Source organism: Oryza sativa, chromosome 1 (assembly GCF_034140825.1).
Source record: "Oryza sativa Japonica Group chromosome 1, ASM3414082v1".
Lineage (NCBI taxonomy): Eukaryota > Viridiplantae > Streptophyta > Magnoliopsida > Poales > Poaceae > Oryza > Oryza sativa.
This window is the reverse complement of record NC_089035.1, coordinates 42,881,689-42,909,334: the sequence shown is the minus strand read 5'-3', so window position 1 is coordinate 42,909,334 and position 27,646 is coordinate 42,881,689. Positions and strand designations below refer to the sequence as shown.

General features: G+C 42.5%; 5 protein-coding genes across 8 annotated transcripts; 1 reads left to right on the top strand and 4 right to left on the bottom strand.

Annotated features, from left to right (window-relative positions):
- Positions 1 to 1,867: 1,867 nt before the first annotated feature.
- Positions 1,868 to 9,062, bottom strand: LOC4325390 (uncharacterized). Of its 2 annotated transcripts, none has more exons than XM_015766603.3 (6): positions 8,777 to 9,062; positions 8,272 to 8,413; positions 7,089 to 7,200; positions 5,272 to 5,308; positions 4,655 to 4,988; positions 1,868 to 3,032 (listed from the first exon to the last, which is right to left on the bottom strand). In XM_015766603.3, the coding sequence occupies exons 1-6, from the start codon at positions 8,972 to 8,974 to the stop codon at positions 2,923 to 2,925; spliced, it is 933 nt and encodes a 310-aa protein (XP_015622089.1). In that variant the 5' UTR covers positions 8,975 to 9,062; the 3' UTR covers positions 1,868 to 2,922. The 2 variants fall into 2 exon arrangements, with proteins under 2 accessions (XP_015622089.1, XP_015622090.1); XM_015766604.3 differs by having other exon boundaries at positions 7,095 to 7,200.
- A 2,825-nt stretch (positions 9,063 to 11,887) lies between these two features.
- Positions 11,888 to 16,387, bottom strand: LOC4325389 (CRM-domain containing factor CFM9, mitochondrial). Of its 3 annotated transcripts, none has more exons than XR_001542727.3 (6): positions 16,048 to 16,387; positions 15,207 to 15,413; positions 14,498 to 14,819; positions 13,749 to 14,150; positions 12,673 to 13,606; positions 11,888 to 12,429 (listed from the first exon to the last, which is right to left on the bottom strand). XR_001542727.3 is itself a non-coding variant. In XM_015767001.3 (6 exons), the coding sequence occupies exons 2-6, from the start codon at positions 15,308 to 15,310 to the stop codon at positions 12,355 to 12,357; spliced, it is 1,248 nt and encodes a 415-aa protein (XP_015622487.1). In that variant the 5' UTR covers positions 15,311 to 15,413; positions 16,048 to 16,387; the 3' UTR covers positions 11,888 to 12,354. The 3 variants fall into 3 exon arrangements, 2 of the variants coding, with proteins under 2 accessions (XP_015622487.1, XP_066162903.1); XM_015767001.3 differs by having other exon boundaries at positions 13,262 to 13,606; XM_066306806.1 differs by having other exon boundaries at positions 11,973 to 13,157; positions 13,262 to 13,606; positions 16,048 to 16,350.
- A 352-nt stretch (positions 16,388 to 16,739) lies between these two features.
- LOC4325388 (EP1-like glycoprotein 2) lies at positions 16,740 to 18,356 on the bottom strand. Its single transcript, XM_015776298.3, has one exon. The coding sequence runs from the start codon at positions 18,301 to 18,303 to the stop codon at positions 16,912 to 16,914; it is 1,392 nt and encodes a 463-aa protein (XP_015631784.2). The 5' UTR covers positions 18,304 to 18,356; the 3' UTR covers positions 16,740 to 16,911.
- Positions 18,357 to 19,712: 1,356 nt separating this feature from the next.
- On the top strand, positions 19,713 to 22,570 carry LOC4325387 (cell division protein FtsY homolog, chloroplastic). Its single transcript, XM_015773544.3, has 11 exons — positions 19,713 to 20,070; positions 20,182 to 20,286; positions 20,378 to 20,451; positions 20,537 to 20,595; positions 21,155 to 21,192; positions 21,351 to 21,471; positions 21,566 to 21,634; positions 21,729 to 21,811; positions 21,975 to 22,043; positions 22,133 to 22,195; positions 22,282 to 22,570. The coding sequence occupies exons 1-11, from the start codon at positions 19,774 to 19,776 to the stop codon at positions 22,393 to 22,395; spliced, it is 1,092 nt and encodes a 363-aa protein (XP_015629030.1). The 5' UTR covers positions 19,713 to 19,773; the 3' UTR covers positions 22,396 to 22,570.
- Positions 22,571 to 24,539: 1,969 nt separating this feature from the next.
- On the bottom strand, positions 24,540 to 27,572 carry LOC124416938 (cyclin-dependent kinase C). The gene is made up of 12 exons (NM_001401828.1): positions 27,394 to 27,572; positions 27,226 to 27,307; positions 27,041 to 27,131; positions 26,915 to 26,944; positions 26,713 to 26,825; positions 26,543 to 26,615; positions 26,327 to 26,447; positions 26,121 to 26,238; positions 25,695 to 25,834; positions 25,558 to 25,615; positions 25,390 to 25,460; positions 24,540 to 25,320 (listed from the first exon to the last, which is right to left on the bottom strand). Exons 1-12 carry the CDS (start codon positions 27,501 to 27,503, stop codon positions 24,786 to 24,788), a joined length of 1,542 nt encoding a protein of 513 aa, NP_001388757.1. The 5' UTR covers positions 27,504 to 27,572; the 3' UTR covers positions 24,540 to 24,785.
- Positions 27,573 to 27,646: the final 74 nt, after the last annotated feature.

Below are 27,646 nucleotides of genomic sequence, written 5' to 3'. Positions count from 1 at the left end.
TTGGCATGCTGATCCTAGTGTCGTCGGCGGCGGCCAACGGCGGCGCTGTTGGTGTTCGGCGACTCGCCGGTTGACGACGGCAATAACAACGCGCTGAGCTGCCTCGCCAAGGCCCAACTTCTTCCCCTACGGCATCGAGCAGTGGCGGATTTAGAAAATTGGTTCGCTGTTGTCATAACGTGTCTATCGGTGTCATATTATGCTAATTATGCTTAAAACATGATGTTATAGTATATAGATAAACAGTTTTGCTATAGGTATTACCGAAAGTTATCGGTGTCGCATGATATCGACGATTATACTGTAGATCCGCCCCTGGCGTCGAGTAACCGAGTTCCACCTTCTGCAACGGCAAGACCTTCGTCGACTCTCACTCTGTTACGTAATTACTGACGTTAATTCATTCGCAATTTTTCTTCTTCTTTACAAATTCGATTTGTATATCTCCTTGTAGTTCCTCTCAATGTGATTAATTTCTGTTGATTCAGCCTGGGCCAGCAGGTGCTCAACCTGGAGAGCAACCTGGACACGATCAGGACACAGATGGAAGGTGGCTTGGAAGCAACGATTACATCAACAACAACCTCCTCACATCACTGTACGATTCAGGCTACAACTATACAGCGCGGAGGACTACTCCGATCTGCTCATCAACCACTACTCCAGGCAGACACTGGTCAGAGTGCTGCGTTCTTTTGAACACTTTCTTAACTTCTACGCTTTCGATTCCCACATACACGCTTCATTAGACGGTACATTCTTTATAAAAATACTTTATAAGAAAGTTGCTTTAAAGATTCATATTAATTTATTTTTTTATGTTTTTAGCTGATACTTAATTAATTATGTGCTTGTTTATCATTCCGTTTTGTGTGTTGGGTGGAAGGGTTTCCAACCCTGATGAACGAACGCAACCTAGTCATAAATTAATCCTCAATGAGTTACTGAAAAATTAACCCTCAATGTGAGTTAATGATTTTCACCTTTTTGAATGCAGGCTCTGTACAGTGTTGGGCTGAGGAAGTTTCTCCTGGATGGGGTGGGCCCACTGGGCTGCCTCCCCAGCCTGAGGGCCTCCGGATTGGGCCCACAAGGTCAGTGCGTCGATCAGGTGAACCAGATGGTGGGTTTCTTCAACCAAGGGCTGAGATCTCTCGTTGATAAGCTGAACGCTGACCATCCTGATGCCATGTTCATCTACGGCAACACCTACGATGCTGTCTACAACATGATCAATAATCCTCACAAATACGGTATAAACATCACAGAAACTCAAACTTACATTTCTAGCTACGCACATGGATACATCAGAAATGCTTACATTTGGAAACGAAAAACATCTGAACTGAACATGACCGCGTTTATGGATGTTTTTTTTTCCTTTTTTTTTGTTTATGGATGTTTTTTTCCTTTTTTTTGCAGGGTTCAGGGTGATGGACAGTGGGTGCTGTGTGCTGGGTGAGGATGGCACGTGCGAGCCGTACGCGGAGCCGTGCGAGATCTGCAGCAGCTAGCTCGCCCGTCGATCTCTAGCCTAATTCTCTCAGCTAATTAGATGATCAAACGTGCAAACTTGCATTATGAATGATGAAATATTGTGTGTATATGTATAACTAGATCTGGAAGCCTTAAGCTTAGCTTAACCCGTGCATGCATGATAAAATGTATCTGATGAAGATCGATGTGTATAATTATAATTAAGCATATTCATGATATCTTGAAATTAAATCAGAGGGAAATTATTAGAAGTAGCTTTTCATGAATTAATGCAAGAGGTTAATCAACCGAGCTAGCTTCTATATATGATATATGAAAGTGTGCATAATTATTTGGGCTTATAGACATGATTGAGGCAGACAAGCTTGAGTGCATGAAAAGCTAAACATGCAGGATATAGGTATGCAGCGATCTGCATATGTAGAAGTTTGCCATTTAGCAGAGTTCATGTAAATGTACTGAAAGATAAGCGTACGTGGTACATTTAGCTTCTCAAAAGGAAGCTACATATAATAATCCATACAAGTCGTTATACTAATTGGAGATTTGGAGAACTCCAGAGTAATAATATGTCTGGTAATGGCTTCCATCAATTTTTCATCTGATTTCTTGGGCCTGCTTGACCTTAATTATGCATATATATAATGCATTGCTGCCTTAATTATGGGTGAAAGGGTGGATGGTGATACATAACGAGTGAGATGGAAGAAAACCAGAAATGAAGGACCAGATCGAATAGAGAATGGATCGAAAGGGACCCTGACCTAGTTAGTGTACAAGAAAAAAAGAAATGAAGATGTATAGGTGAAAATGAAATATGTGACTACGTACTACAAATTAATACACAATTAATTGAACTCTTTCAGTAGCCCCCACAAGCTTCTGTGGAGACATCTTGAACTAAAGCTGCATATGAAAAATCAGCAGCGACTCTACCACATATTATTTCCCCTGCACTCTCTTCCTTAAGAGGTACAAGGCACAACAAAACTTTTCCTAGAAGCTAAGTTAACATGAACACACTGATTAACTGAAGATGCTAACCTGTGACCTATACATGCAGGATGGTTAATTTACTCGTGTACTAGACTGACGACACATTGGATGAGAGAATTTCTTGTAAAAAATTAATGCAACGTTCACCTTAAAGGAGAATTAAGAAGACCTTAATTGCTAGACCAGACTACACAATGCAAAATTGGACTTACCACAGTCCTTTGTTAGCATGCCAAATACACCACTCAACCCATAAGTGGGTACATTTGGCGTGACCGCGTGAGTGTAATTAGTAAATATGTGAGCTGAGTAAGTATACTCATGAGAGCTAGGACAGATGATATGCATATGAGATATGACTGACACATGTGTGTGGAGGAAGAAGATACTGTATTTAGATGGATGCAGACTTAAGGCAGCCGTGGTTTTCTAGGCCAATGGTTTCTCTGGAGCTGCAGCGACATGAGAAGAAATGAGCCTGTACTGATACTGTGGTGATGGTGCCGGCAGAGTTGGAGCTGTCAGAGACATTGTCATGCCTGCAGAAAATAAGGATCGCATTATTTACTTAGTACTGTATTATCATATCAAGTGCAATTAGTTAATCGACTCCATTGTAGTACTACCAACAATAAATGCAGGCCCCTCTCAATAAAAACAATAAACAATAAATGCAGGCCAATTATTCAGTTGATGTTCCAGATCAGGATTAATGTATTCCAACAGAAGGATTAATTAGGTCACCAAGAATGGTTATCTATAAGCTCTCTACAAGAGATCCATGTTAGCATATTTTTCTACTTGGAAGATATTAAATGAAGAGAGAGAGCAAAGCTATCTACTAGCTTAGAAATAGTCTATAGAGAAAAACGAGACAATGCATGAGAGAGCTATAGATACCTATGTAGACATACTATTGAGGTGGTTTATTATTAATCTAGTCTATTGTTGAGATGTACATGTTTTATAGAGAGCACCTTACTTTACCATTGCGGGTGCTCTTAGTACTCCACTCCTAATTAACAATAACTAGGGTATTACTAGTACTCCCTCCATTCCAAAATATAAGGCACAACTACCCTTAATCCAAAGACCAAGAAATAATTATTATCATATTGTAGTTTGGATCATCCTAATAAATATAATGCATGCATCCAATAGGATTAGATAGCATGAGAGTGGAGGATTTAAAAAAGTAATAATTTAATAGAGAAGATATCATAATTAATTGTGTGTTTGCATGTATGCCTTATATCATGGAACATGTAAGAAAAGTGGTTGTGACTTATATTATGGAATGGAGGGAGTATTAATTAGTGCCCAATTTTATTTTTGGGTGAGTAGGCATAACGTCTTTTTTATATGTGATACCCTCACAAGCATGCATGATCTCGCGCAAAGGATTGAGTAGCGTGTCAATATGCACAAGTACTCATGCATTGTACATTGGGTTGCTTGCAGATTCAGACATATATATACAGTGCATGTACTATACAAGAATGAAAATACATCGTGCATGTAGGAATGATATATACCCCCATATGGTACGGTTATGTATAAATGTTTAACGAGAAGGATGTTTTTCTTTTTAAAAAGAATTAACTATTAATTTCATATTTAAATAAATTTATAAAACCTAATTAACAAGATATTATGATAGATAGTATAATTTTTAAGGAAAATCCACCACTAATCATTTGAGAAATTATTAATCATCAATTTTTTCATAACTTGACCAAACCCTACACTAAATGTTAAATATTTATAGCAGGATGGAGTAGCTCGCAGCCTCGAATTAATAGAAATATGACCCCCCTCCGCCCCTCCCCCCCCTAATAAAAAAAAGCTATCTCACTGAAGATATATACTCCATCCGTCTCTAAGATATAAGTACTTTTGGACTTTGACATGGTCGCCAAGATGTTATTTTGACCAATAATATATATAAAAATAAGATATTTTAAATAAAAAGAGTTGCATATTATGATAGTTTTTTAATAATAAATCTAGCAACATCAATTTTACATGATTGATCTTTTTTTATTTTTTACTATTAATATTAATAGCCAAAGTTAAAAGTATTTGACCTGTCATTATGCTATAAAAATGTTTATATTTTGGGTTGGAGGAAGTAAAATAAATTAAAACATCTCTGACAAACCTGCTGCTTGGCCGGTAGAGTTAGGAGCAAGAGCCACAGTGCCAGCGTACTGCTGGAGCCCGGCCACGGCGGTCAGCTGGCTGGCCGTCGTCGCCGCCGTCGGGGCTCCGACAGCCGCCGCCGCCGCCGCGTACTGGTACATCTGAGGGTACTGCATGCCGGCGTACCCGGCAGCAGCCGCGTTCGCCGCCACCGCTGGGCCGTACTGGAAGTACGGCGAGTAGAGACCGCCGCCGGTAGGATTCGCCATTGTTAGCCCCGCCGCCCCGGCGGCGGCGCCACCAGCGAACATCTGGTACTGGGCTCCAAGCCCACCGTACGCTTGATAGTAGCTCTGTATAGTACGTAAAAATGTTGACATGATCATGGGTGATTAATTAGTTTACCACTAATTTTGAGATGCAACATTATAGTTTATGAACTAGTAATAGTCAGACTTTAGTAAAATCTATAGGAGAGGGATCGATCGATGAATCTCTAGTAGATATATACTTTATCAGCTTGCATATATACACAATATATGTATATATGTAAACTATAACGCAAATTGATTAAACAAAAAATTACATGGATGATGATTTTTTTTTTCTGAATGGAATTGAAGTATATATACGTACCAGCGGATAGCCGTAATCCGAGAAATAAGGTGAGTACCTGAAATCAATTTTGCAAGTAGCCAAAGGAGAGTGTCATTAATTTGCTTTTTGAAATGTACATAGAAATGACGTGATGAGGTACATATGCATATAATAAAGCAACCTAAATACATACATTTCGTGAATGAATAACCTAAATATTTCGTGAATGAATACATCTGGATATCTCTCCTATATATGGGACTCCTAATTGCACATGGAATTACCTAAACAAACTTGGTTGATAATGCTGATTATTGATTATAAATTTCCTAATTCCTAGCTGTAAACTTGGGAACTCTACATTAAGTAACTGTATGAAGCACATTAATTGGTGTTCAGCCTAATTGCCTAAAGTAGACTAACTAATATATGTGCAGGCATGGTTAATTTCAGTTTGGAGTACAGATATATCTTAACGTCTAGTACTAATCTCCGGCCTTAATGTGGCCAAGTGAGGTTTCATATGAAGAAATTCATTTGCATGAAAATTAATCATCTTAAATACTAGTCACTAAATTAAGAACACCAAGATCTATATCAATTAGCAGAGCTGCAGAATGGAAACTTTGAGATCTCTCTAGTTTCTTGCTACTTTTTTTTCCCCTCAGTGCATGCAGGCATGCGCATATTGCAGGAAGAACTGAGCAAGCAAGAGGGGCGCATGCAATGCAAAGCTTTTTGTAAAGTGGCGCGCATGCAACTGCATGACACTATATATACCGACCGGTACCCCACATGCCAGACGCTGTACCCGAGGCATTATGCTATACAGTATAGTATATACGTACATATACGGGCTAGCTATACAGTATAGTATATACTAGTAGCACGTCAAATGATCGATGAGGACACATGCAGCATGATCATGAGGTGCTCGATCGATCGATCACGCCTAGCTTAGCTTATACTACTCCTTTCAAACTATTTTAAGTGCAGTTATTGATTTATATATGTATCCAATGTTTTACCGTTTGCTTTATTAAAAAAATGTAAAAAAATTAAAAAGTAAGTCACGCATAAATACTATTTATGTTTTATCATCTAATAATAACAAAAATATTAATCATAAAAAAATTTAAATAAGACGAACGGTCGAACGCTGGACATAGAAACCTACAACTACACTTAAAATGCGACGGAGGGAGGGGGTAACAGCTACTACAGCAAGTTGCACACATACACTACTAGCTAGCTGCTTCTCTTTCACTACTCACTATTTGCACACACATACACATGCATGAGAGAGATGAGAGAGATAGTAGCATTGTCTTTGTGTGGGCACATGCACATGGAGATGGAGATGGAGATGGAGAAGGAGAAGGAGGAGCTGGAGATGCACATGCAGATGGTGATGGACGGTGCAGTCGTTGGCCCCCTCCCTCCATTAAACGAGCTGAAGCTGAGACCAGCTAGCTCCAACGCCTTTAACCCCCCAAAACCATCCTCTTTACAGCTAGCCGGCCATCTTCTCTACTACATATCATATCCCAGCATGCATGCAATGCAATGCAGCAGATTGAGAAGCAAACACAAGCTCTATATATCGATCTCTAGCTAGCTAGCTAGCTGGCTGGCCGGTGGTTAGTGTGTGTACTATTCCTACCTGCAACTGTATATAGAAGGAGAGAGGGTGTGTTTAGTGCGCTAAAATTGAAAGTTTGATTGAAATTGAAACGATGTGACGGAAAAGTTAGAAGTTTATGTGTGTAGGAAAGTTTTGATATGATGGAAAAGTTAGAAGTTTGAAGAAAAAGTTAGGAACTAAACCAGACCAGAGATCGATATGAGTAGTTTACCCATACACATTGTAGGTCGGGATCCCCTGCTGGATGCCATGATCTGCCATGCTCAAGCTGGCACCACCACCGCCTGTCTGGATAATGGACTTCATTGCCCTCATATGCCCAGCTGCTCCAGTTCAATTCATGCATATTCACAAACAATTTATCAACTAATAAAGTACAGTATTCAATTACTATGCATGGTAATAAAGTACAGTATTCAATTACTATGCATGGTTTGTAATTAAGCATGATTAGTAATTGGCTGCTGGATAATTAATTAATTAATTAATTACAGTCAGTATATATATATGAACAGGAGTATTGGACAATCCAAGGACGGCAGATAACTGCATGCCTGACAACATGCTACTATACACACTGCAAACTGCACAAGAAGCAAGCAAGGCAGCCTAGAAGGCTGGAATTAACGACTCCCGAGAATAACTAACCGTGCTCGCTTTTAGCACTTTTGCAGAAAAGCTTTAGCTAGCTCAGCTGGAGACCACGCAGCCTTTTCATTACCGGTGAAATACTGTCGGATGCTCGGATAGCATACTTTATCTAGCTCGATCGCTTGTTGTTTTGATCTTAATTCATATAAGCATTATCCAACTAACTATACTATCCAGCTTGATGACAGTGACCGGCCTTAATTTGGCGCGAAGCAATACCATATAGTTAGACATAAGTACTTAATGTGTACAGGTATTACTAATTAGTTTACATCACAATTAATAACTTACTAGCTTGATTCAAGAATTAGCATATCCAAAAAGTGACTATACAGGATTTAAGCTTTTGTTAGTAGGAATTTGTTCTCAACTAACTGATCAATCAAAAGGGACGCATTTTTTGAGCCAATAATATAAATTAATTTGATTCTGAAGAATGCAATTTTTGCTCAAGGGAAAATGAAGAGTATATACTAAGTTTAGCAGTACGTGCAGTATGCTCCCAAAGTATGAGCATAAAATGATGCACAATACATGTTGTAGAATCTAGCTAAAAGATGCAAATTAAGCCAGGAAACGCACATATATGCTCCTCAGTTATTCTACATGATCATCATCAACCTTAAACTTGTCTCCACGTAGTGTCAGTTAATTATATGATCATCAGAAATTAAGAATCTGGATTAAAAAAACCATGAAGAAAAGTTAAGGTGCGTGTTTTATGTGATAGTGATTTCGATTACCATAAGGTTGCAGAGACGCTGCAGCTGCCTTGGATCTCTGGACCCCAAGATATGCAAGATTGCAGTTGGCCCTCCTCCCATCGATCACCGGGTACGGATCAAAGCAAGCTTTCATAGCAGCCTCCGGCTCGCGGAATGTAACCTAGCAAAGCAGAAATAATAAAGATTCAGTAGAGATCGAAAGATAACCAATCCAAGATCACAATAAAACCATGTAGCTAGCTAGATATAGATATATAGATATCTTAAAAAATCGATCGATCAGTTAGGTTCTTCGGTGATTAATTATGTGCAAGAAAGCTGCATATTTATCCTGGTTAATTAATTATTCTTTTGGTTGAAGAATTAACTTGGGAGGTGCAACTAGCTAGCTAGAACAGCTAGTTGGATCGATGCTGAAATTAAAATCCAAATTGATTGAAATCCAAGCAAACAGAAGTAGAATTGAATAGGAAGATGATGATTGATTGGGGAATTAAGCAGGAAGAGAGAAATAGGAACTCACAAATCCGTAGCCCTTGGATCTGCCGGTGTTCTTGTCGGTGATGACGACGGCCTCGAGGATATCGCCGAACTGCTCGAAGTATCCCCGCATCCCCTCCTTCTGCGTCTCCCACGCGAGTCCCCCCACGAACACCTTCGTCAGCGTCGTGTCGCCGAACTGCCCCGCCGCGCCGCCGCCGCCGCCAGCCGACACAGCCATCTACAACCTCTACCTCTTCTTCTTCCTCGATCGATCGCTCGCTCCGATCTGTACTTCTACAGTAACCTGGTGATCGATCTCAAAAGGCAAGGGCGATCGAGAGGGGGGCTGATGGCTATATCTATCGAGGCTTGATATGCAAGGGAGGATGAAGAGAAGGGTCCAACCTAGCTAGGTAGCTAGCACCAACCCTAGATAGCCTCGATATGGATGCTGGCCTTTGCTAGTACTACACCTATTAGCTTGAGTTGTAGAGAGAGAGAAGAAGAAGAAGCAAAAGAGGAAGGAGAGGAGAGGCCGAAAGGAGGAGGAGGAAAGAAAAGCGAAAGCTGGCAAAGGGAAAAGAAATCAACGAGAGAGAGGAAGAGGAAGAGGAAGAGGAGAGGAGGCGGGAGGAAAAGGCGGGTACGGGGGTACTCTCCTTACTCATCCATCGAGTAGGTATAAAGAAACATACTCCCTATCCCAAAACCTATTAGCTTATTTTGGAATGGAGAAAGTATCTTCTAACTTATTGTCCTCTTCTGATTTTAAGTAATTGACATCTAAGAGATGATCTAGAATAAGATTAGAGCGTGGACTCATCTCCTTCCTCCTTCAGCCCCCTACTCTTCCTCCTCCCCTCTTCTTCTTAGGGTTGCAAGCGGGCCAACCCGCGAACCCGCTTATAGGCAAAATTAGTAGGTAACCTACGGATCACCTACTGATTTGACTTATAAATGGGTTTATGGATCGGCCCACTTGTATCTCTAAGTGCAGCAAGCCGAATCACGATATGAAAACCTACGGGTTATCACTTATTTGACATATAAGTAAGTTCGCGTGTTGGCCCGCTTTCATCCCTACTTCTTCTCCCTACATTCTATCAATTATGATCCAGCGGAGTAGAGGGGACTCAAGTCCCCCAGCACCCACGCTGCACTGACACATGGGTCTTATAGCTCGTGGGCCGACATGTTAGCAACCTACGACAGATGATAGTATATCAAAGGAGCTTCTTTAATAGGTATATATATCTCTCTATCCCGATGGCTTGTGTTTCATTTACTTAGGCAATGTGCATCAACATATGAATATTAAATTTTGAACTCGTTTATTGTGGATTATTAACCTACCTCTACATTATTCCCTCCGTCCAAATATATATGTGGCGTATTTTATTCGTTAAGAATATAATTCCCATCACACAAAATCGATGTCTTTAGATTTGTATTCGAAATATTTATAGTTACACTTTTATATCACATAAACGGTATATATAGGGTAAAACAATTGTTAGTCAAAGTCTTGCCAATATTTTTGGATGGGGGAGTTGTATATATCAGCTAGCTTAGAATGGAGGAATTTATTTTAGCAAATGGTGTGGTGGGAAAGTCATGGCAATGCACATGATTTCATCCAACAGTGTTCAAATTCTAATTTCTGTATATAAGAACTTTTTACTGTCACTTGAAAGGCGGTGCATTAGCTGCATACCGGCATAACAATGATTTGTAAAACGAAACCACACATGTCACGAAGCAGATTAATGGGTTAGTCTGCATTAAAAGGAGGGGATTAATTACTGTACTTTGATCCGTACTTACTATTGATGAATGTAGGAACAGTTGTTTAAACAGTATTTCGACTAGTCCTAATGAATCTGTAAGTAATAGGACCGGCAATTCATTCATAGTGAGAGCTGTAGAAAAAGATTGCAATTATTATGCTTAAGATTGATTGACCTATTTGCCTTTCGCCGTATGGATATTATTAAGTGTTAGCAAGTTGCAAGGCAAGGACCCAGTCATTAGGGATAATATTGCCAACACGTACTACATCTCTATGCACAATCCACATAAAGGATTAGTGCTAATTATTTGCAATCAGTACATATGTACACCTATCTGTGGGACCATAAGTGCAAAGTCCATATATATTTTGTGGTTACTGATGCGCTAGCTCTTAATTTAGTTTATAAAGATCTCAGAAAGTTAAGGCAGAAATGGTACAGTATTCATGTTTAGGTGGCCATAATGTGTTTAGTTTAGGTGTAATGACAACCCAAAGTGATCATATCTGTATCTAACCATGAAAATGACACCAGAATAGATATCAACAAAAAGCTAGAGTAGCCACCAAATAACCACACGAAAGAAAAGGAGGGGAGAAGAATGTGTGAATCATGTCACAAAAAAGGTCACCATTCTATTGGCTGAGTGGGAGACCAATACATGAATCTTCCTTGAGATGACAGCTAGCCCTATTAACAATAACTTGGCTTTCACCTAGCTGTGACCATATATGTTTAGTGTTTTAGTATTGCTCTATTATGATATACTACTAGTAAGACAAAGTGCTTTTGCAGTTGACCATTGTGAAGTAGTGGAAGAACACATTCTAAGCTACAAGTAGCTAGATATATTTATGATTCTAGCTACTTATTAATACATACTTACAAAATAAGAAACCATGTTCTAAAAAAATACAATCAAGAATTCTGGGGTTAATGAGTTTTGGAAGTATATGTGCTGCTAGCTTTTGGGTTGAGTCCTCAGAAAGGTCAAAACTGTTATGTTGGTTTTGGTGTGTTTCACCAACCTTTATATTCATATTGACTTTTGATGTTGAACCTAAGCTAATCTGTTACTAACTTTGCATCAGTACTGAAGAATGTGTATGCATGTATGACAAATAGGGTACTTGTTAATAATAAGACATCCATTTGGTGGATATATGTACTATATCTGCAAAAGCATACCCATGGGAATAGAACAACATGCTCATTGCTGTAGACCTTTCAACCCTGATCTGGCCAACTTGTCTTCAAAAAAGGCTTTTCATTTTTTTTTAGTAAAGAAAAGGCTTTTCTGGTAGAACAGAATAGTGGAGGTTCTCCAGTTGCATTTCTAAAATGAAACCTTGCGTCACAAGTGATCCAAAGCAAACATTTTTCTTCCTCTAAAAAAAGTCAATTGATTCACATGTATTATCTTGATCTCATCTCAAACTCTCTTAATTAGCAGATAACTTAGAGCTTAGAGAACTTTAATGATAGTGACGGCAGCATTATGCAAGCGCATTACATCTTGAGTAGAAATTTCTCTGACATGTTCATAAATCAGATGCTGCAAAATCATTGTTCTTGAGTAGAAAACCCAACAGAAATGATGCAACCGCAGCCAAATTCAAGACAATATTGTGATCTATCAACGAGGTGTGAGTGTCGTGTGAACTACTCATTATGATCACATCGAATCCTGACCTGGACGTGAAACATCGTTATTCATCAGAGATTATCCAACTGGGTTAGACGTTGATGGCCTAAAAGTGAGGTCAAGCTTTCTTCACTAGTACATCCATCATATCGTATCTTTGGTCTGTCGCTGGTATTGCATACTTTATCCTTTTGACAACTGTCTTGCAGGCACCAAACTTTGCTTTTTGACCATGGGGGTGGGCCAGTCTGTAAGGACCTGCAGAATATATCACTGAATTTGGTGAGAGATGATGAATCGAAGCTGAATTTGCAGTGTATTCACATTCAGTGTAGATACACAACCACAAGCAAAGTGACAGATTTAGCTGATAATAGAAAGACGAATCTACATAGTATCAATATTGAGTACATCAGCAGGCCACCATTAGCATCATCCTAAAGAACTGCCAGATATATATGGAACGAAGAGAATGGTCCATGTCATAAGGTGATAGCTTACTCCAAAGTGATGCAGCCATATTCACTGTTATGAAGAAGTGTGCTCTGTTTGGCACTCCCAACCAGTTCCTCTATGATAAGTAGATAACAGCGCAATTTAATTGTGTACTTAGTGCATGACATGCTGTTGTGATACTCATGCCGACAGCTCTAATTTCTCAAAATGATACTGCTCGCCAGCAACTACTTTTAGAAGCTGAGAATATCTACCAACCGACGTTGCTTTATGGACCACAATTAGCTAAGAACATAAGATGTGTCTTATTGGCCACAAAATGCAGATCAATCCTGCTGTTGGAGTTGAGTACTAACAACTTGGCATTTGTTTAAATTCTTCCAGCTAAAGACCTTTAGTCTCCAAGTGTTTGCAACAACATGCCTCATACCATCTGCAGGATGTCTGGATCAGATCCAAGTGCCATAAAGCATAAACATGGAAACTGCTAATGCAGGTGACAGGTGATCATCCACGGAGTTTCCATTCAACTGTTCAAGAAATCCAAATGTATAGAATAGGGGTCTAGACAGATGCAAAATACAATTCGTAGTCAGCAAATGAGTTGATGCCACACAAGGTATCACCCTGTTACCTTGAAGCCTCCATGATCATAAAGAACAGTGCCTATATTATCTCCAGTCTCATCATCATTATCATCATATTCACTAGGATTAGCTTCTTCGTCAGACTCCGAAGCATCAGTGATATCAGAGAAACCATCGTTATCCATATGCGATAGGTCCTTCCCTTGACTCGGTTCTTCCATTTTCAGAGAAGCAGCTCTTCTATCATCACAATAAACAGGATCAACATTCTGGGATTGTGGGTTTCCATAAAGTGCAATATGCCGATAATAAAGTTCAAGCTCTTTTTCAGACACGGCAATAAAACGCCTCACTGTCTCCAGTGATTGTTCATATTTTGATTTTTCAAGTGCCTGATGAAAAAAAGGGACAGAGGTAAGTGCGCAAAATGATGCATAGAAAACATCAGTTATCTGGCATTTCTACAAGCTACCAACCATAGGCAATAATCCATCTGAGACAACTGAACTGGGTAAACAGAATCAACAAACCTACCTTTTTCTTTGATAGTGTATCGACTGGTGACATGACATCTGGCTGAACATAGTTCTTTCCCCGATAGAAGACTATGGTGTCATTTCCAATAGTATTAATAGGGATACCACCACTCAGTCTGGCTATCTCACTTGCGTACTCCTGGATTTGCCCTGGCTTGCAGGGTTTGCAGATGACTTTTACAGTCTCATGTTTCTTCCAGTGCAAATGCATGTTTAGAATAACACCACCAAAGACTCCTCTCCTTCCAACAGGGACATAATTTGACTTTTTTTGAGAAACCTTCTTCAAATAAAATCTTTCCTCGCCATCAAGATCATCTTGTTTAGCCATAGGGCCTTGTGCTTTAGCAATCTCATACTTCTTTAACTTCTCAACCAACATAGCTTCTTTCAATTTGGCCTGGAAGAGAAACAGATAGTCTTAGTTTGTACTCCCCTAGAAACAAAACAAAGAGAAATCAAGCACATTGTCTTCCAACATATTTAGCATATGTACTTCTGAAAGTTCCTTGGAAACCAACTACTTCTAAATTCTGATTATATCATAGAAATAGAAGAAGACAAATTATGAAGGAAAGTATATTGGCAGTGAATTGAAGCTAGAATGCTTATTCAAATACTGAATGGCAACCAGCAATGTCCTACTCTGAATGAAAGATGCTTAATTTGATTCATTGATTGTAAAGATTGCTTCAACAAGAAACTAGTCGAGCAAACTAAATTAAGCAAATATGTAAAAAGACATACCTTCTCAATCTTGTATTTGAGTCGAGCTTCAGGTGTAGGAAATTTCTGTTTTATCTTCTTTCCCTTGGGTCTGATACGCCGTGGATCATTTTTATTGGCCTCTTTCCTCTTCTTCTTTTCCCTCTTCCTCTGAAGCTTCAATCGCTTCTTTGTCAAATACCCCCGCTTCTTGGAAGGTTCCACCTCCTCAATCTCAAACTTGGGTTTCCCATCATCAGATAGAACTAGATTGACTGAGCTATGGCTAGCCCATCTAACCATCCATGGAGGACTAAACTGATAAAAGGGATTTAAGCATTTCCCAAATGAAGCAATAGCAGGCCTGCAACAAGTAGCAGGAAAAAAATACCAGGGAAATTAAACCCGAATTGTCATTGGTTACATATTACTCACATCATGCTTGGTAAGCTACACGGAGTAATTTTAGTGAACAAGTAGGCAACTCTTGCCAAATGAACATCAGTGCTATATTCTTTACAGAAACAACAATCGTTTGGGAGGAAACTCCTTTATATGATTATTGGAATTAAAGTTGCACACATGCTTCATGTTGCATACATCATTTTTGCCGCCTGCAGTTTCCAGCTCCTCATAAACAAACACCTATTCACAAATTCTAGTAGTAATAATTTGGTATTTCTCCCATCTAACCAATGAGGATGTACTCGAGGATCAGGAGAGAGGAGAATCGAGTAACAGATAGAGTTACCTGAGAGGTTCAGGGGAAGGCGAGATTGGTGCCCTCTGGGACAGATTGAGGAGTGAGAACGAAGCCAACTTTCTCAGGTTCTGTGACAGGACGCGGGTCGCCATAGCCCACTAGTCCTATGCCAACGCATTGAAAAGTGGTGTAGTCAGGAATATTTTGTTGAGTGTGCCTAACTTCATATACCGAAATTTTCTAAGACCGCAAATCCTGTATGAAAGTACAAATTTTAGTTAAAAGTGTGATACAAATATAGGAATAATATCTCATAATATCACTAATCGACAAAAAAAGAGAGAAGATCATATATAAAAGGTCTTACATAAATATAGCAGATTCACATAGAACAAATAAGATGTGTGTGACAGAGGGAGAGAGAAGCACTTGTAGGTTGTGGCATGGCCACTGTCAATGGTGATCGCACAAACTCGTCATGATGGAAATAATGAATATAATGGTTGTAAATACAAGAACATATCACTAGAACGGATGATAATTTAAAGATCTCCGCAATTTCAACTCTAAAAGGTAGTGAATTAAAAAGGCATCGGGTCTGTTTATTACCATTGACTCACATATACCTAGTTTATTACTATGGCATTTCATCGAACACCTTTCTGACATGAAAAAAATAATCAAGAGCAGTACCAGAGGGAGTATAAGAAACAGAGAAAGACAGCATTGTTATCTTGCCACTGCTGAATTACTACTCCACCGATTATCGTAGCACCACCGAAACAGTTAATCGCAGTAATCAATTCAGATTCAAAACCAATAAAAAAGATTGGGGATTTGAGAAAGAGGATTCATAGATGAATTTCTTATCTCACTATGGATGGTATACCCGTGTAGCCAAGGGAGCAAGGGAGGAGGAGCTCTGGTTAGCCGGAGTAGAGGCCGACAGGCGAGAGGGGCAGAGAGCTAGCAGCCTAGCCAACAAGGGCGTGGCGGCCGCCGGCGGGCGCCCCAGCGCTCGCGAGTCGCGAGCGGCGGTGGTCTAGGCAGCTCTTCAATAGGCCGTCAGGGAATCAGGAGAGTCACTCGGCGGGGCGCGGGATTGGATCTGCAGCCGAGGAACGCCGGCGACGGCGCCGGCGAGGGGAGAAGCGGAGCCGGAGGGGAGACGCACGGGGCTTCACGCAGACGCGGCGGCGACGGCGAGTGCCACCAAGCGATGACTGGATGACTGGCCACGGCCCACGGCCCAAGAGTTAAAAGGCCCAACACGTTCGTGGGAATCCCGTTCCAGCCCAACTCGTAGTAAGGCACGCTGCTGTGTCCTTGTTTAAAAAGAATATTTTTCATTTTTAAATTTTTATTTTTTTAATATTTACAGAAATATTTTACCGGCGAAAATATTTACAGAAGTAGACTGAGGGCGGCAGGTGACAGACAAGATGAAAAAAAACTAGAAAAATGCATTTTTAGCAGGGTGAAAATTGCACACACCTTGCCTCCCTCCACTTGGACGGCAGGGGCCATTTCTGTAAATATTTTGGATGGTATAATATTTCTGTAAATATTAAAAAATAAAAATGAAAAAATAAAAAAAAATGTTTTCTTTATATTTTGTTAAAACCCACAAACAAATGTTGAATACAAAAACATATGAATCGAGAATCCTAGCTAGTTCTCGTGAATTTATTCATGTATGTATTTACAAGGATTTCTCCTCCTTGATATAGTATAGTAGACTGTAAAAAGGCGATCAGAATCGTCTTGGCAACCTGCCCTGGGCAATCTTGATATGCATGGAGGAGTTGTAGTGAAACACCTCCGGCTGCATCGTCTCCAGCGACAACACCTCCGACTGCAGGTAGCAGAAGCCGTCGTTGGGGTCGAATCCGTACACGAACTGCGCCGCCATGCACGCGCAGTCGCCCAAGCACGCTGCCTTGCACGCCGCCTCGCCCACCCTCTCCAGCGTCCGCATGCTGGTGTCGTGGCTGTTGAAGTAGGCCGTGTCGCGCAGCGACACCAGCCGGTGCCGCGCGCGCCGGGAACGGCATGTCGCCGGCGGCGCCGGCGGCGACGTCGGGACGCAGCCGCGGTTCGGCCGCCGGAAGTCCACCGCCCGGAAGTTGGCGGCGTCGGGGCAGCTGCACTGCATGTCCGTGCACACGCCGTACGCGCCGCACACCGTCGGGTACGCGCAGTCGCCGGGGTAGGGGTGGAGCACGTCGCCGGTGGCCTCCCATCTCATCCCGTTCGAGCGCCACTCGTAGAGGCGGAGGTGGCCGTCGTGCTCCAGCCGCATGTACTGCACCGTGCCGGCGGCGACGGCGGGGAGCTGGACGGTGGCCAGCTGCTGGCCGCCGGGGCGGTCGAGCACGGCGAGGCTGCCGTTGGTGTACGCCGCGTAGGCGCCGGCGTTCTTGCTGTAGCCAAGGACGTAGTAGCGCTGTGGCGGCTTGGCGTCGACGTAGGCGGCGAGGCCGTCGTCGGCGACGGCGAGGTATATCCTGCCCTCCGACGAGTTGTCAAACGACGCGTTGGCGGTGAGCCGTGCGCCCTGCTTCAGCGACTGCCCGACGACGAGCGTGTCGGTTGGGTGGTCGAACGACTGCCACACCGTCCGGTTGCTCCCGTCGAACAGCACCAGGTTGCCGTCGCTGTTGATGCTCATCCCGGAGACGCCGCGCCCCGCCGCGCCGGCCGACCATAGCACCTTGCCGCCGGGCGATCTCAGGACCAGGTCGCCGTCCGCCGTGAGCTCCGCGGTGGCGCCGTCCCCGACGGGGGCGGCGCGGTTGGCCGACCACACCACCTGCGGGATGCCGGTGGTGACCGCGGTGATCCCGGCGCCGCTGTTGCAGTACACGACGGCGACGCCGAGGAGGAAGTCGGCGCACGGCGCCCCGGCGCGGTGGTTGGTGCAGAAGAAGCCGAAGGCGAAGGAGGGGCCGAGGCGCGCCGGGTTGAGGCGCAGCAGCGCGGCGCGCGCCACGGAGCCGTCGGTGTAGGCGACGTGGTGGCGCAGCGCGGCGTCGGTGTTCGCCCACGTCGTGGACGGCTTCGCCGTCGGGTAGTCGTACGGCTGCGCCTGCGCGCGGAGGAGGCAGAGCGCGAAGCCCACGCCGAGCAGCGCCGCGTGCCGCATCGTTGGTAGAAATGCAAGGAGTTTGATGGTGGTGGTGTGTGGTGCGAGTTGTCGTGGTGGAGGCGAGTCGGAACGTTTTTTTATAGCTTTGGATTGCGTGCACCGTGGTTGGATGGGCGTTTTCCTTGCATGGGCATGCATGGTGCACACCGCGCGCGCCGCTGGTTGAAGACTAGTAGAACAATCTGATACCAACGCGGTGTCGGTGTCAATGCCTATCTGGGAATCAATCCACCGGAGCAAACGCGTAGCGGTGCATTGCGGGCCAGCTGCATGCATGTCTCGTCCCCTCTGTGTTTGACTCTGCTGGCTTAATTCGTTTCGCAGTGCTCAACAGCGAGCAGGTTATAGCAATTGTGGCTTGCGACCACAACGTTTGGTAACGTTCTCCCAAAGCCACTCGTTTATTTTAACACCAAATGATATCCAGGGATGCCTCAGGACTATAAGCTAGCTATAAATATATTTTAATAACATAAAAGAGAAATGAGAAAAACAGTGGGTTACAAATTTATAACCAACTATAACACAGATTTCAAGGCGCGATGTGTATATGACAAATAGGACCAGAAATTAATAGTGTAGTATATGTTCATAGGTAACTATTGTATGATTTAACTAGTATTAAATTGACTATAAATGATTTGGAGTTAGTAGTTGACTATACTATTAGGGTATTCTCAACCCAATGACTAGGATGGTGTCCATAACATTAAATAAGTTGTCACTTAGGACAAAAAATGATGTGGCAAGTGAATAAATGAGGAAAGAGAAAGAAACCATGTCTTGCATGAGACATGGTTTCTACACAACATTCAAGACATCATGTGAGATAAGTAGCATTAAATTGAAGTATGGAATAGTGGTGTTTGTATTGAAAGAGTAGTGTCTAGTACTAGTTTCTTGATGATATAAAATTTATAGAAACCATGTCTAGTGTTCTGGGTTGTGACTGTCCTTAAACTTGCTCTCAGGCCCTAGATTCGTTTGTCATTGTTAACAATTTTTCGAGGAGCTTAGCTCTGGCAACCACTGGCGATTGGGTGTCGGCTAACAATGGTGATCGAGCACGCCACGGCGCGTCGCATCCGCACGCCAAGAACGAAACGAAAAATCCATTACCGCGCCGCTGCGCACACGGGAAAGCAGCAGCCACCGCGGCAGCAAATGCCCAGCCCGGAAGTAGCAGTCAGCGTCTCGCCCCGGCAAGGAGAGATCGTGGGCCTCATGGGCCGCAGCGTGAAGGATAGTCGTTCTTAGACAAATGGGCTACGCAAGGAGAAATCGTGGGCCTCATGGGCCGCAGCGTGAAGGATAGTCCTTCAGAGACAAGTGGGCTTTACATGGGCCTTGAGCCCATGGGCTCAATGTTTCGGCCTATGAAGTAGCCACCGGACAGTAAACGCGGCGTGGCTGCCGTTTTGGCAGCGAAGCGCTATCCACCCAGAGCGGAGCCTTGGCATCCCTACAATGGCGGCACACTCCCACGTCATCCCCTTCCTCTCCCCGGCGGCGACGTCCGCGCGCTGCTCCCCCTACGGCCACCGCCGCCGCGGCCGCGCGGGGCTCCTGCGGTGCGCGGCGGCGGCGGGGCAGGCGGGGTTCTTCACCCGCCTGGGACGCCTCATCCAGGAGAAGGCCAAGAGCGACGTCGAGAAGCTCTTCTCCGGCTTCTCCAAGACCCGCGAGAGCCTCTCCGTCGTCGACGAGCTCCTCACCTACTGGAACCTCGCCGACACCGACCGCGTCCTCGACGAGCTCGAGGAGGCGCGTCCCCTGCTCCACTGCTCTGCATGCTGTTCTCTCCTTCTTCACTGTTCGGCGCTGCTTCTGTCTTCGTTTTTTTTGAATGTTTCCTGCTTGGTCTCGTGCACGCAGGCTCTGCTGGTGTCGGATTTTGGCCCCAAGATTTCGTTCCGGATCGTGGACACTCTACGCGAGGAAATCCGCGATGGCAAGCTCAAGTCTGGGGCTGAGATAAAGGTCATTTCAGTTTCCTCTTAGTGTACATTGACATCGGCATTGTGATTGGTCTGATGATTCATTTTGTCATCTGTGGTGGTTGATTGTGCAGGAAGCGCTGAAAAGGTGTATTCTTGAACTGCTGACGAGCAAAGGCGGCAATCCGGAGCTGCAGCTCGGTTTCAGGTTCTGCTTTCTCCTGAATTCCTGCTCAGTGCCATTTGTTGCTTGCTGTTTGTAATTTGAGCAATGTTGTTCATCGTTATGGCAGAAAGCCGGCAGTTATCATGATTGTGGGAGTGAATGGAGGTGGAAAGACTACCTCATTAGGTACTCCTCTTGCATGCTTGGCTTTGTTAAGCTTAGATGTTTTTGTTCCATTCTGATAGATGGTCAATAAACGGTAACACACTCTCCTATGGTCCTACCCTAGTACCCTACTATATGGACAATTGACATTATGATGATGTTCTAAAGGCACAACACATGGTTATATAGGCACGCAAGTGCATTTGTGAAGGAAAAGATATTTGGTTATAAAAGCACAATACTGTAATTAGGCCATCACAAGATTATCTCTTATACACCAATGTACTAGTTACTCGAAGTGAATTTATCACGCCTATGTAAGGTATTTTCAGCTCAATGCAAAACTACTTGCATATTAAGCTTGGATTGTGGCATAGCATTGGATTAAGCTTCTGCAGGTTATCTTGTCGCTTTAAAGCTAATATGGTACCTAGATAGTAAGGAGCTCCTCAATATGCAGTTCTGGTTCGGGCATTTTCTACCATCTGCATCTGGCATCACTATTTAGTTTGGAACGTTTTATACAGCATGATGCTTTGAAGTGGAAGATTGATCTTACTCCTTTTTTATGTATTTGTAGGAAAACTTGCTTACAGATTCAAGAATGAAGGAGTGAAGGTGAGGCTATTTTCTAGACATACCCTGGTTTATAGGCTAGATGCATGGGAATTAAATTCAGCTATGTACATATTGCCTCACCACATTCTCTGAACATGTAATATTGTACAATAGATCAAAATAATGAGTTCATGTTCATGCTTTCAACAATAATATAGGTATTGATGGCAGCAGGTGATACCTTCAGAGCAGCAGCTCGTGACCAGCTAGAAGTTTGGGCAGAGAGAACAGGTTCAGAGATTGTTATCGATAATGATAAGAAAGCAAAACCTGCATCAGGTATGATTTTTTGATCTGCCAAGCATTGTGATCACACTCTGTTCTCATAAGGAGGTTAGCTTCTATGTTTCATCTAATTTGACTTGCTTGGTAGTTCTCTCGCAGGCAGTGAAGCGCGGGAAGCGTGAAGGATTTGATCTTGTTCTTTGCGACACGTCAGGACGTATGATTATTTTAGTGACTGAGAGCAGAATATGCATATGTTTGGTGATTTGCTGATTGGTTGAAATGACTTTGTTTCAGCACTTATTTTTCAGGACTTCATACAAATTATGGTCTGATGGAAGAATTGGTTTCCTGCAAGAAAGTCATAGCTAAAGCCCTTCCGGGTGCTCCTAATGTATGCTGTGTTTACATGCAAAGGACTTGATTTTGTGTTGATTGGATCATTTTGGCATGTGCAGTACTTTTGAGGGCAAGCTTAGAGAAGCACGGTTATGATTCTAATACTTCATAGCGCTCTCATTGTTATTAACTACTAGCATATATTCCTTGCTTAACAGGAGATCTTGCTGGTTCTGGATGGCACGACTGGCTTGAATATGCTACAACAAGCGAGGGAGTTCAATGATGTAATCACCATTTCCTGGTTATTTTGGTACTCCTGATTTTTCTTTTTTTTTTCATCAAGATATAACGAACTCTGTTGGCTTAATGCCAGGTTGTTGGAGTCACAGGATTCGTCCTAACAAAGCTTGATGGAACTGCTCGTGGTGGTTGTGTGGTATACACATATTCCTTGCCATATGCAGTTTATAAACAACAACATTTTAGTGGTTCACCTGAATTTTGTTGTTTGATCTATTGCAGGTTAGCGTTGTAGATGAACTTGGAATTCCAGTAAAGTTTATTGGTGTTGGTGAAGGGATGGAGGATCTTCAGCCTTTTGATGCTGAGGCATTTGTTGAAGCCATTTTTCCTTGAGCTAGGACGCTTTGTTTTTTGAGATGGAGAATTTGAAGTTTCGGAGAGAGCATGTTTGCTTACTTGTACATCATTCTGGTTTTTCACTCCTGTGACAATTTCACTATGTGTCCATCCTTTCATGTAATATATATTTGCTAACATGCTAGGAAATTAGAAGCAAAATTTTGGACCATCACAGTTTTGTTCAGTGTTGTGTCACTTCTGGTTTCTCCCATTGATCCTCTGACTGAAGCCTATGCACATGCATGAACAAGTATCTAACAGTTTTGGGCTTAAAATATGGACCATACTGTCACAAGATTTGTTGGGCTTCAAATCAAAACAGCATATAAATTCTGAAAAACAAATTAACCAAAGTTTTACGTGTTCTATGGTAAAAATCAGTAGAATTCTTCGAGTCAGTTTGCAGTCCATTTAACCGCTCATCCTTTCAGCGCGCGGTCGAGATAGGCTGACCATCCCTTAGGTCCTGTAATTTTCTCCAATAAGAGTTGGATAAAGATAAATATTTTCGTGTCACGCTTTTCAAACTGCTAAACGGTATGTTTCGTGCGAAAACTTTCTATATGAAAGTTGCTCTCAAATATCATATTAATCTATTTTTCAAGTTTGTAATAATTAAAACTCAATCAATCATACGTTAATACCACCTTATTTTGTGTAAAAAACTTAATCTTCATCTTTAGGAGAAAAGAATATCACCTTAGAAAACATATGACCCATGATTTCGGCGAATCCCATTTAAGCCCAAATATGCTATCCCGTTCCGGCCAAAAGATGAGAGTGTCACAAATTCTTACGATGACGGTGCTCCGTGCTCGCATCTAAGGTGCGAAAGGTGCAAGGAAATAGAAAATTAGAAAAAAAAATGAGGATCTATGTAGGAATACAATCTAAGTAGAAAATACAATATAGAAATAACCAGTAGAATGCATGTACTTCTTTATGGGATTAAAGGAGAAAATCAAATGTTGTGGAATAATTATATTGCTTATCATTGTAAATATAGAGTATATGAGTATTAATTAGATGTGCATGTTGCAAAAAGTAATCAATGCGACTTTATTGTGGCTTGTGACCATTGTTTATTTTAATCATTCTCATCCACTCCAAAGACCCAAGTTCATCTTTGGTACAGTTGAAAAAAAAACTCAGTCCATCACAATTGAAAAGCAGCTCTTTGGCAGCTAGCCCAAGTCTATTCTCTTTCAGCTCTCAAAGGCAAGGAAATTCAAATTTTTCAATGATAAATAGGGGTCCACACGTCAATGATAGGAGTGGTAGCGGCAGATTTACTGTCATCACCACTACCAATATTTAAAGTGGTATAGATAAAAAAATTGGATTAAAAATTAAGAAATATTGAAAGGAGATCTAAAACATAATGGTGGCAAATGCTAAGGGTCATGGTGGTTGATAGGATTTTTAGAAAGTAAAAAAGGGAACCTCAACGATGACCAGATTTGAAATGAGAATAAAAATGGGGACAACAGACTAATCGTAAAATAGTACAATAACAACGTTTGACTAGATTTCTAAAAATATAAAAAGGAAACGCGAAGCTATAAGATCCGATTTTGAAAGGTCTAAATAATACTACCTCCGTCCCAAAATAATTGCATTTCTATTATTTAAAATTCGTCCCAAAATAATTGTAATTCTAGAGTACTAATTGCCCCATCAATCATATCTCATTCAAATTTCTCCCTATTTTACCCTCAACCATCTTCCCACTCTCACATAAACACCATTTAATGAGGGGCACCGTAGTCTTTCTTCTCAAACCTTAATATATGCTAAATAACATAGAATTGCAATTATTTTGGGACGGAGGTAGTAATGAATAGTAGCCGTGTCATGGACAAGTAAATAAAAAGCCGACAAAGGAGTAAGGGGTGAAGTAAAGACAAAGGAGTAAGGGGTGAAGTAACTTTTAAAAACTATAAAATTAGAAACTAGATATATTTTTTTAATGCTAAGACAAGAAGATGATTATTTTTAAAAAAATAAAAAAAATCATGTTTTAAAAAATAAATAATTTTATATGGGTTCTAACCGCACAATACACCCGGCTAGTTTTCTCATAAAAGGAGATTATGGGCAAATTGCCATTATCTAATGGCAGGACTACCAACACGAAGTTTTGATCCTGATAACAAACTTTTCATGTCTTTCCACATTCTTGCAGTAATAATAATACTAGTACATCAAACATTGGGAATCACATCAGTGCCATACTATACAGCTAGTCATAAACATCATACTTCCGAGAGATGCCTGGATCTGAATACACCATGCAAAAAGTATATCTCAAATACAACATCAGAGGTTCTTTCAACATACAGAGTCCTACCGGAAGGGCATTTGCTGCTCATGATACCGCCGTGCTATTGCCAGTTTCCATACTGTTGTTGATTGCGAGAACCACCTTGATTATAGTTCGGGCCTCGACCTGGACCAGATGCACCATAAGGTCCACCCTGTTGATAATTTGGTCCGCCAACACCATAGCCACTGCCACCACCACCCCTCGGACCACCGGCTCCGCCCATGCCACCACCAGGATAAGGGGGAGGACCTCGTCCTTGCTGTGGATATGGGCCACTCCCATAGCCTCCTCCCTGTCCACCGCGGTTCGGATTGTAGCCTCCTTGGTTCCCGCCTTGTGGGTACCTATTAGGGCCTCCAGGTCCTCGCGGCTTTGCATAGTGATGACTTGGGCCAGCTGCCACAGGTGGTGCATTATGCATAGGCTGGCCAGGCCTGATTTGGTGTGGTTGGCCTGGGTTCTGGATTGGAGGCAAACGGGAATGTGGTGGAGGATGCTGCAATTTCTGGCGCTTTGCGGCTTCCTCTGCTTGCCTCTGCTGCTGGCGTTTTTTCTTAGTTTGGAACTCATGAGACGCCTCATACTTCGGCAAGCTGTATCAGATGCAAAGTTATTAGAATTAAGCTAGTTAGCAGCGTGACAAATTTAACCATCATATGTACCTCTTTGGATCACACGGTAAGGGATCAGTCCAGAAATACTCCGCGTCAAGTGCATCTTTTGCCGATATCCTCTGTATAACCAAAATGATTGTCAATATATAGAACAAAAAGCAAACAGAAATGATAAGTGACACGTCTGAAAAGTCACAACTGGTTAATGCAGCATACCTGTGATGGATCCAAAGTTAACATCTTCTCTAAAAGATCCAGCGCGTGCTGATCAAAGCTGCAAATATGTAAAACAGTGAACATCAATGGCAAGACGAAAGCTGCATAAGAAAAACATTGCCAAGCATAGCACTCACTGCTTAAAGGACTCTTTAACCCGTCTCTTCATTGGTCGTTGAGGCTTGAAATTGTTGTACCATGGCATTTTTGTGACACCAGGCCAGATTAACTCGTCGGGCGTACCACAAAGCTCAAAAATTTTAGACAGTTGCTCTGGCTGCAGTAATAGCATAAAATCAGATGAGGTTAGGAGTTATAACTATTGCATGGACAAACAATGTGCAGTGCATGTAATCAATGCGTAGGGGAAACGGTTTTACAAAATTAAATCAAGACTGCATCTGCATGATAACTGACAGTTCAATTTTCCAATCCCCAAAATGAGGGAAGAAACAATAAACATGTATCAGCACAAATAATGCACTAAGGAGGGAAATGAAAAACTAAAATGCAACGGCACTTCAGTTATCCAATTGATAGCTCAAAGCTTCAAGATGCAATACCTCATTCTTTCCTGTCAATATTGGCTTTCCATTGAGAAGCTCAGCAAAAATACAACCCACTGACCACATGTCAACGGCTGGACCATACCTCGTGCTCCCGAGTAACAACTCAGGAGGTCTGCATACACAAATAAGAGAGAGAGAACAATGAAAAGAAAGTAAGAGAAATATGAATGGAAGAACCTCCTCATGGGAAGTTTCCATACCTATACCACAAAGTGATCACACGGTTTGTTAAGTTTCCATTGTGGTCACTTGAGAATGATCTTGCAAGGCCAAAATCAGCAAGCTTCAAGTTACCCTCATTGTCTATCAAGAGGTTAGATCCTGCAAGAAAGAACGGATACAACATATTAGTTCAGGGAAAAAACTGATATACATGCAAGAAGTAGGAACAAACAAGATATCTCTAAAGAAGGAACCTTTAATATCTCTATGCAGCACTTGATTAACATGGCAATAGTGCAGGCCTGTAAGTAGCTGCCTCATGTAACACTGGGACGATAGAAGATCACACATCAGAAGATCAGTCTGTCATAACAAAATATATCACATCCAAACAAGAACAAGTCACACAAACAGGTGGTTCTACCTTAATCTGAGGCACAGTGAACCGCATCCCAGGCCTATCTGCAAGCCCAGTAAGATCATGATCCATGTACTCGAAGACCATGTAGATGCTCCCCTTGTACTTGTTACCCTCGACTATTTCAACAAGATGACAATGCATCAGACATTACAACCTAGAACCACTCCCACAAACCAAGGAATTGCAGGAATAAAATGTGCCATACTTGGCTTCCCTTGCTCATCTCGCTCTGGGCCTGAAAAGGCATATAGTTTCCAAATTCAATTAGCACCAAAAATGGACTCGGTTCTGATACATCAAAACCAACCGTGCTTGCGACGATGAAACTAACCTGGAGAGGTGACGATCTCCTTGAGCTGGATAACGTTCTGGTGGTGGAGCTTCTTCAAAATCTTGATCTCGCGTATGGCCGTGATGGGGAACTGCGCCGAGGCAATCAGCAACACGTCATCAGAGAGGAAAAATTGGAAGAAGGGGCGGAGAAAAAAAAAGGGGGGGGGGGGGGGGAATTCATACGCCTTCGCGCTCGTTGTCCATGCGGATCTTCTTGAGCGCGACGATCTCGTTCGTCTCCGTCTCCTTGGCCATGTAAACTTGCCTAAACAACGGGCGAGCGAGAGAGAATCCAATCAGACGAGCAATCCCCCTCGATTCATGGCTAGGGTTTGAGCGAAATGTTTTTACCCGTAGGTGCCCTCGCCGATCTGCTCGAGCTTCTCGAAGCAGTCGACGCTGCGGGAGCCCCACGAGGGGGACTCGTCGAGGTTGAGCTGGCCGGGCGCCGCCACCGCCATGGCCGCCGGAACCGAGCGAGGCTGACCCCCTCCTCCTCCTTCCTCTCGACGCCTGAGCTGAAGCTGCGTGGTGTGCTAGCTAACCCTAGCTAAGCCGCAAGGTTGGTTTGGACCCGAAGTCGCCGAGTCGGACTCCCTCCGCG